Genomic DNA, 10,190 nt, shown 5'->3' with positions numbered 1-10,190 from the left:
TCGAATGTTGGTATCACTTTAATAATAAAATAACTAATCACCGGTTTACTCACTTAGTGATGGGCAAACATGGATATGTTATTACATTTTTCTACGATTTGCGAGCAAAGAAACATCAACCAATCCATATTTTATTAAGAATGGTTAATTCTTGAATACTTTTCCGTTAATTCTGATCTTCCGTGTTTTTGTTCCTCAATCTGGTCTTGTATCTAAGAATCTTTTAACTTAAAATTAAAAATATGGTTTAGAATTTGTCTAAAAGTAAATTCTTCAAAATGCAATTATTTCTAAATAGGGTATTCCACTATTTTTGAAAAAGTACTTCAAAATGTTGATTTTGCTAATAAAAAGCCACCAAAAATTTATTTCGGAAAAATACACACGCTTTCTTGCCAAAAACTTAAATTAAATTTTAAACCTTTTTTAAACTGACAAAAACGCGCGCATCCAATTTGATGACGTAATATGGGTATCACTATACGAAATAACACAAATAAATTTGACAGATATATTCATAGACACCTGATTATAATAAATATAAATACTTATTATCTATGTATATATTATACTCAGCTGTCTACACTGAACTAACTGATGGTCTATGACATCACAGCAGGGCTTACCCGCGTTTTAGATCACGTGATATACAGTTTAAAAATTACGATTTTTAATTTTAATATTTTAAAAGAAAAAAGTGCTTTTATGACTCGAAATCAGAATATTTAAGTATATTTTTACATAAATTTTAACTTTTTTCAAATTTCACGATGTTATACGAAGGTTGATTTGACGTCATTTAAAGTTGATAATAGTCATATATTACATTAATACAACTGTTGACACTGTTTTATTGTCATTGCTTGTCGAATTGACATCACAGATCACGTGTGCGGTGGAGCCAAAAAGAATCGTTTTAAAATATTTCAAATATTGTGACTTTTTAACAATTTTTTTCATGGTGTTTTTATTGTTGAAAATGCGTAATTTTTGAGTTTCAGGCTCTACTCGACCTATATTTTCATAAAAAATTATCAAAAAACATTTCTGTTTTTCATGAAAAAGGTCTATTGAACTTTTCTTCCATCTCTTTCCTCGGTTTAAGAGGTAGGCTAAGGATTTATGAGGCTCACTGTCTGTATCTGATCTTTTTGTTAAAAATTCAAGTCGCTATTCTTTTTTACAGAAAATATTTAATAATATACTCTTCATATATTGCATAATGCAAATGTTGGATATACAATATTTTTACGCGTTTACAGTCTCTAAAACGTCGCGGTCGATAGTATGATTTTACGAGAAACACTATGTACCATCATGTTATCAGTGTCTCCATCTATCGTATGAAGCAACAGGGTGAATCAGTGAAACTAATTCATAACTAATTATAAAGACAACAAAAAAATTTAACACGTGCTCTTTGTGATCAATAAACCTAATGCTAAAAATGTCAACGTAAGTGAATAGAAAAAACGTGCTCGAAGATTTCAAAGTAAAAGAATTTATAGTAAGTCTTTTTATTTCTAATGTAACCTCCATTAAAATGCATATTAACTTTTAATAATATTTTTAAGGATCTCAAAATGTCGACATCACTTGCTGAACAACTTCGGCGATTAGCCGCTCCACAAACATCAATCTTAGATCAACGTGACAAGAAAAAACCATCATTATTATTTGACCCAAAGGAAGCTGCCACATTTGAGCGTGCCACCGTCTTAGATATAGGGCGTAGTGGTCTTAAGGACCTTATTAAAATTAATCCTAAGTTCGAAATTTTCGAAACGACTATATTTTCACAGTCTTCGTTACGTTTTGAACGAGCTGTACAAACTCAAAAAGATAATGATCAATTAAATGATATTATAAAAAATTTTTTACATCTAATATCGCCACATTTTTTGCTCAAACCGGCTCAACAAGCTCTGGAATGGTTAATCAATCGTTATCGTATTCATGAATATAATAGGAACGATTTCATTGCGTTAATTTTACCATACCATGAAACGAACATTTTCATCAGATGTTTGCGGCTTTTGGATCTAAGTAAATCGTCGGATCCATGGCATTGGATGTACAAGACACAAAAGGCTAATGTTGTTCTTGGCAAATCCTTGGTATTGAATCATTGTGCGAGTAATATTTCATTTATGAAATTTATTTGTCGAGATATTGCTGCAAAAACTAAAGTTCATGGTTTGGAAGCAAAATTATTAGTTGCTGAATATTCATTTTATTGTACAACAATTATGGGAGCTTTAGAGTATTCGAAAACCATTAGCGAAGAACAAATTTCAACGATTTTACCATCGTTATTAAGTGGAATGGCATCGAATGTTAACGATTATGTATCGTCGACTTACATGATTTTAGCTTTGCTCTTAGTGAAAACTAAATTAAAATTTAATTTAATCGAGAAATTTTTATCGAAATTGGCTAATGTATCGATTGCCGACATTCAAGCGAAGTCTTGTTTGCTGATAGTGTTAATATATCAAACACAAGATTTAAAAACATTCCCAGAATTTGCATTAAAAACGTTATCAATGCAAACATGGTTTTTACAATATTTAAAAGAGTTAGCAAGTTCGGGAGTGGAACTAACATCTTTAATTATAGCATTGTGTACTGGAGCTATACAGTATTTACAAAAAAATGATTCGTCTGAAGGTAAGACGAAAGTTGTGGAATTTGTAATTACCGTGTTAAAAGCTATTATATTGGATGACATGGGCTCTGAGCAGCTTTTAAGGTAAGTTTTTTTTTTTTTGCTTTACAGTGACATATACTTTTTACTTGACAATGACTTACTATGTATAATCGAGGTAATAAAACTGTTTTTTACGGGACCTGGTGTAAACTGTTCGTATGAGGATGTAGAAATAAGACAGTTTAGTCAGAAAGTATGGTCTTTAAATTTACGCGCTTAGAAGTTCATAATAACTAAAGGTGCTGAAAAATCATGAAAATAGATTTAAAAAAACTATTCCAATTTTTAATTTTAAAATGTTCAAGCATGTCGTTTGGCATATTTTCCTAAACCCCGTCGTATTTTAGGTACAAGCATTCAAAAAAAGTTCGTTTCATCAAATTTTCATGTAAAGATATAGACAAAACTAACGATTATTGTGTGATTTTGACCGAATATTTGATTCAAAACAAATTTCATCTTATATTTTGGATATTTCTAAACATTTTTTGTCTTGTGACTTTTTCAACAGTTCTAAATTTATCATCCAAAAATATTTTAAAATATTTTCATGATTTTTCAGCACCATTGGTCATTACGAACTTTTAAGCGCGTTTACACGCGTAAATTTAAAGATCATCCTCTCTGATCAAACTGACTTGTTTCTACACCCTACACCTTAATACGAACAGTTAACGCTCGATTCCGGTTTACGATGGATTTCAAGCACTTTCTTTGAAAATATTTGTCTGATAGTCAAATGAACTGGATTTTCGAAACTTTTAGGTTCTTTTGAAATTTTTAAATTTTTAAATATACTGATTAAATATCAAAAAATCAGAAGCTAGCGAATTTTTGAATTTGATGGTCTTACATTTTAAGTTCAAAAGTAACAAGTGAAAACAAACAATTGACTGAGTTAATTGTTAAAATACCATGTATAGACAGTGTTGATGACGCAATCGTTTGTTTTTTGACGTCACACTAATAAAGAAAGATACTCACTCTTAAATAGCCACACACACATAATTGATATTCCCATATTAATACATACTATAAAATTTTCACCTAATTAGCGCCCTCGTGGGTAAACAGTGATGTTTACAAGAAAATGTTTGAAACAAAAATTCTTTATTTTTTATATTTAAACATTTGTTCTATCTCTAACGGTTTACAAGATGGGTTCTACGGACCCAGGACCCAATTGACCTATGTTGCTCATTTACGAACTCGACCTCACTTTTTACGTCCTAAGCACACTATAAAAATTTCAGCTTGATATCTCTTTTCGTTTTTGAGCAATCGTGATGACAAACGACAGACAGACGGAAATGGACTAATTAGGTGATTCTATGAACACATATACCAAATTTTTTTTCGTAGCATCAATATTTTTAAGCGTTACAAACTTGGGACTAAACTTAATATACTTTAGTATATTTCATATAAATGGTATAATAATGTAATTTCTTGAATTTTAACTAATACCATTTTTTTTTGTATCATTCCAGGACGTCATTAGAAACATACAATGCAAAAAAAGACGAATCCACAATGAACTCATGGTATTGTACATTTTTAAAGGAATTGCATTCAATTTATCCCGAGACTTATAAGAAAATCATCACATTATCATACAACGAAGAAAATAGTTTAAATTCAAAACAAAAACAAACTCTAGAAAAAGTTATGAAATCCGAAATGTCTGAAGTAATTTTAAGTAAAACCGCATTTAGTATTTTTGATAAATTATGTCATCATGATGTAAATCAACGCGTTGATGCAATACGTTATTTAACACAGAATTATTTTAAAATGTCGTTAAAAGATCAAGAGTTTTTGAAACCTCAATTAATTCAACGTTTCGAAGATAAAAATACTAAAGTAATTGATAGTTTATTAGAATTTTCGAATACATCGTTAATTGAATTACTCGGCTCTGATTTATACTCAAAATTAATCGAAATTTTATCAACAGTTAGCTCAATTCGAATTAAAGAACGTATTTTAGCTATTTTAACTTCAGGTCAAATCGAAATTCAAAATGAAACACATTTATTTATTACGATTTTGCCATTTTTATTCCCAAACAATGACGATGAATTAAAACTTTTATCGAAAATTATTCTACCATCGAAATTTGCTAAAAAACATCCAATTTTGGTGAGAAACAGCAAGTTAGCTGTACAAGCCAAGAACAATTCTCCAGAAGAATTTTGTAAAATTGCTTCTCAAGAAATATTTAGCTCAAAAAATCAAACAGGTGATATTTCTAAAATTTTAGAGGTTATTGAAATTTTAAATGAAAAAAAGCAAATTTTCCAAATTGCTTTAGCTCTAGCGTATATGAATTCGACTATACCAGATAACTGCACTCGAGAAAATTTATGTAAAATTTTAAAATTATTATCGAAATTAAATTTAAATGCAAAACGTATTAAGAGTAGTGGAAATATTTTTAATCTAATCGAATCCGCTCGAAAGAATATCTTACCTGACGAATTAATTATCTTATGTATTGAAACAGTCCTCGAAAAATCTGTGTTTAATCTAGAATTCAAACTATATGATCTTACAACAAATTCTGAATTAAGAAACTTATTGTCTTGTTTTGAAATGATAATTTGTGGGAAATTATTTAAGGATGGCGTAAACGATTCCAATTACAAATCAATCGTTTATAAATTTTTAAATAAAATTTCCTCCGAAGTTAAAAATCAGCTAATAATCTTAAGTAACTTTTTTAGTGTGCCACAATCCATTGTTGATAAAGAATTGCAAATGGCCGCTTTAACAATTACTAACGATATTATTATAAAAAATTCAGATAAAATTGAATGGTTGAATAATTTCAGCCCTGATAATAACTTTATTATATCAGTCTTATTTTTATTCATGTCTCAAGATTCGGAAATTCGTAAAAGCTCTATGAATGTTTTAGAAAATATTCATCAATTACTTACGAAGGAAAAAAAGGGATTTTCATTTTTAATAAACTCTTTATTAAATCGTCAAAGTGAAATTATGTTAGACCATGAACAATTACCTATGATTTTGTACACAATTTTATCCCCTGATCTTTCGGTACAAAAATCGTTAACAAAAGGTGATAAAGAGAATTCAAAAAATACTTTAAATCATTTACTTACATTATCAATTAAACAGGACTATCCTGTTTATGTGACATCATCACTTTTTAAAATGTTATCGCTGATAAATTCAAAAGAAATATTAGATCAATTATCACTTGTCGCCTATAATTTATTAAAAACAAATGGAGAAATTCAAATATTTAACGTTTTTCAATCAGAGATAATGTTAGCTATAATATCAAAGATAAATAGCGATACCATTGATAATATATCTATAGAAAATAATTCAAATATTTGGCGGTTAATAATGATAATGTTTGAAAAATTTAGAGTAAAATATATTTTAAATAATAAAAATCACTATTGTTTAGAATTATTGTTGGATACTTTCGATAAAGATGTTTTTGAACGTTTACCTGAAGATGGACAAATTAAGCTTATATGTTCGATTATAAATTTGGCCACAAATTTAGACATATCCGAAATTCGTAGCGCTATTACGAAATTTTTTAAGCGTATTGAATTAAATGCAAGCTTTTTCCGATCAATATTTGAACAAATGCATGAAGTTACGGTACAAAATGAAACTAAAAAAAGTAGACGTATTTCAGTGATACCTAAAATTGACACATTGGATAAAACAGAATGGAAATGTGGTATTACTGCGTTAGAATTCTTACAAAATAAGAAAAAATTACACAATGTACATTTAATTTTACCAATTTTATTTGATATTCTTAAGAAATGTTTAGATTTTGAGGAACAAGCGTCGTTAGAATATCCAAAACAATTAATTTTATCATGTATTCTAAATTGTAGTCAAAAGTTATCTCCACAAGCTACAAAATGGACTCAAAAGCATTTATTACCAGAGTCTGCATTTAATATTGAATTAATTGTACAATGTATTCGAGCTACACAAAATCCACAAACACACCATCATGCTTTATTACTGTTATCCCATATTTCTGGAATGTTCCCAGAACAAGTTTTACATCACATTGTTGCAATATTTACTTTTATGGGATCGAGTGTTTTACGGCATGATGATGCGTATAGCTTCCAAATTATTACGAAAATTATTGATATTATTATACCAATTTTAGTTAATAATGAGAATCAGAAGCAGGATACAAGTTTCGAACGTATTATCCCAATTTTACGTGTTTTTGTTGATGTATTAGTGGATGTACCCGTACATCGACGTGTTCCATTGTTTGAGAAATTATTGATAACATTTGGGGAGAAAAATAGTTTATGGATTTTCTTGGCACTAGTTTTTGAGTCTCATGTACTACATGCACACGAAACTCAACCAGTACAAACAAAACATTCATTAGTTTCGAATGAGTTACCAAAACGTTTAGAAATTGCGAATTCAATAATTTCTCAATTTGCGCCCGATATAATATTATTTACATGTATACAATTAATTGACTATCTTAAAAACTTACCAATTGATAATGAAACTAATAAAACTACCGATAGATTTTTTGGTATCGAAAAACGTACCCCTAAAGAATTTCGTCATTTTAAGTATACAATTGTGACGAGCGTCCTTACAATTTTAGGTGCACCAAGTTTAATTCGAAATATAGCTCTGCTACCAGATGATAAGTCACAGAATTTAGAACCTCTATATCGAAAATTTATTATTACGATTTTATCATATATTCACAGTGTATCGAAATGTGCTGAGGAATATAATGGAAAACCTCAGGCTAAATATTGGAAAGTAATGCTTCATCATTGTTTTGATATTTTAGATAATATTAATTCTTTACTAACTTCGGATATGTTTTTGTTGGTTGTACGCGGATTAATGTCACATAATTTACCTGCGGTACGGCGAAAAGCTATGGAATTACTCAATTCAAAATTACAATTGCAGAACGATTTTATTACGGAAACGACAGATAATGAAAACTTATTCAATTTAATTGAACCGCTAATGCGTGTAATTGTTACGATCGATAAAAAATCTTCACAAGAAACTGAAGAAGAATTAAATCAACAAACTGCATTATTCTCACTAAAACTATTAGCAAAACGTTTAGCTACAAATAATCCTGAAAAATTCCGCCCAATTTTGGATCAAGTTGTGGCACTATTAAAGGTTAAAAAAATACAAGATAATGTGTTAGCTTCGCTAATTCTCTGTTTTGCTGAACTTTGTAATAATTTACGAGTCCATTCGCTATACAGCTTAAATAAGTTTATGCCAGTAATTTTAAAAATATTAAACACCCAAAAAATGAAAAAACAACCAGATCTAGTTTTATTAAGTACTGTAACAGCAGTTCAAAAAATTTTAGATACTTTACCGTTGTTCTTAAATCCATTCTTAGAAAAAATTATTACGGATATCTCAATTTTATGCTCCAAATGGTGTATAGAGGATTCATCTCAACCTGTAAATCCAAAAAATGACCCGCTTATAACAAAATTAAAATCGATTGTACAGAAAATCGCACAAACTATACCACATCGTGTATTAATTCCGGCAATCGCTCAGAGTTATGGTAAATTAATAGCGTTAGATCAATTACCAGCAATCGCATATGCTATGAATATTTTAGCAGAAAGTATTAAGGTTTTAGATGGATCTAATTTAAAGACAGTCCAAATTGAATTAAGTGATTTTTTCTTATCTGCACTACAATTTCGATCAGATAACGTTGAAAATGATATAGAGGAAAATCAAATTTCTTTAGTGGAAGGTCATACAGTGAATGCTTTAGTTTCACTAGTTTTAAAATTATCCGAATCATCATTTAAACCGTTGTATTTCAAAATATTCGATTGGGCAACCCGAGAAGAAAATTCAGAACATAAAACTCGTGCGATTACATTTTATCGTGTATCCCGAGATATTGCTGATAATTTGAAAGGTTTATTTGTTTTATTTGCTGGACATTTTTTGAAAAATGCGGCAAGTTTATTAGATAAATGTAATAATTTCAAATCAGAGCAACTCTTTTTTGAAATGGACGAAGAAAAATGTTGCATTCTTGTTAATTATATTTTACAAACTTTAAATTACGTTTTTCTCTATGACAATCAAAATTTTATTAACAATGATCGTTTCGAATTGTTAATGCAATCGATTGTAGATCAATTAGAAAATACGATCGGTGGTGAAGATAAATTAAAATATCGTATTGATAATATATTAGTTGAATGTATTGGACATTTTGCTGTGGCCACGGCAGATGACTCGCTGTGGAAACAATTAAATTATCAGGTTTTACTTAAAACCCGACATAATTTACCGTTAGTACGTTTAGCTGGTTTAAAAACTTTGTGTGAAATGGCTAAAAAATTGGGGGAAGATTTTCTTCCATTATTACCGGAAACTATACCATTTTTGAGTGAATTATTAGAGGATGAAGATGAAGCAGTTGAAGCTGCATGTAAAAATGCAGTGCAAGAATTAGAAAAAGTTCTTGGGGAACCTTTACAAAAATATTTTTAAAAACTGTAAATTATGAGTAATTTATTATTTGTGTATCGCATCCTAGTTTTAATCATAATAGGTTGTAATTAGTTGTAATTAATTTTAAGTAATTAGTAACGTAATAATTAATTAGTCTAAAATAACCTTGTCAAAAATGTTATTCAATTTATAATTTTAGAAAATATAAAAATCAATTTGTTATTAAAATGTCGTATTTGTCTTTTGAAAGTAAAATTGAGTCCTATAGTGGAAAACCAAATGAAAATAATAACTAACAGAATTAATTGTTTGAATACCCTGCATGTAGGTTGATATATCAATGTTTGTACACTTGAAAAACTGAACAATCGGTTTACCAGTATAAGAGCTACGGTGCCGCAGACAGACAGACATCAGCATCTAAAATCGTGCAACAAAAGCTTATATATCGGAGTCAATCTGGAGACACTTCGAAAAATATACATTTAATCGTTTTATGAACTGGATGCTATGTTTTGTGGGTCTTCATTACCTTAAATAATCAAAAGATACGATGATGTCACCCTTCGTATGCGGTTTTGGGCGACAACACAGAAACTACATATTTTTAATTTTTCACTTTCGCGATTTATTTTTTTTTAAATTTTCAAATTTTTACTTTGTTTTTCAACTATAAATTTTATCTGCCACCATCCTATACCCATGGACTAGCTAGCGAAGTATTTAGTTTATGCCAAAAAGAAAAAAGGTATAATAGGGATTAAGGAATTATTAACTTTTCAGAAAACTTTGTAACTTTTAATATTTCGATATTTTATGAAAAAATACATAAAATTGGAAATAAATTTTAATTCTAATTTTGAGCAATTTATTTTGAAACTATCAAGTATGGACGTCATATTATAAAAATAATATTTGGAAAATAAATAACAAAATTGGACTTGAAATAAAAACAATTTTAATGTAAAAATTT

General features: G+C 28.9%; 1 protein-coding gene across 1 annotated transcript; it reads left to right on the top strand.

The window, feature by feature from the left end:
- The first annotated feature begins 1,363 nt into the window (after window positions 1-1,363).
- On the top strand, window positions 1,364-9,320 carry LOC123293687 (HEAT repeat-containing protein 1 homolog). Its single transcript, XM_044874579.1, has 5 exons — window positions 1,364-1,507; window positions 1,575-2,752; window positions 4,201-4,975; window positions 5,132-6,006; window positions 6,124-9,320. The coding sequence occupies exons 2-5, from the start codon at window positions 1,584-1,586 to the stop codon at window positions 9,254-9,256; spliced, it is 5,952 nt and encodes a 1,983-aa protein (XP_044730514.1). The 5' UTR covers window positions 1,364-1,507; window positions 1,575-1,583; the 3' UTR covers window positions 9,257-9,320.
- The last annotated feature ends 870 nt before the right edge of the window (window positions 9,321-10,190 follow it).

The sequence above is a fragment of the Chrysoperla carnea genome, chromosome 1, assembly GCF_905475395.1.
Source record: "Chrysoperla carnea chromosome 1, inChrCarn1.1, whole genome shotgun sequence".
Lineage (NCBI taxonomy): Eukaryota > Metazoa > Arthropoda > Insecta > Neuroptera > Chrysopidae > Chrysoperla > Chrysoperla carnea.
The sequence above is the reverse complement of the archived record's forward strand: the minus strand, read 5'-3'. Positions and strand labels throughout refer to the sequence as shown.

Bases quoted from the DNA above. Each gene is read 5' to 3' on its own strand.
- LOC123293687 (XM_044874579.1), top strand. From the start codon at position 1,584: ATGTCGACATCACTTGCTGAACAACTTCGGCGATTAGCCGCTCCACAA. The intron at 4,976-5,131 runs GTTATTGAAATT...AAACGTATTAAG, and splicing joins ATATTTCTAAAATTTTAGAG to AGTAGTGGAAATATTTTTAA. The intron at 6,007-6,123 runs GTTAGCTATAAT...AGTAAAATATAT, and splicing joins GTTTTTCAATCAGAGATAAT to TTTAAATAATAAAAATCACT.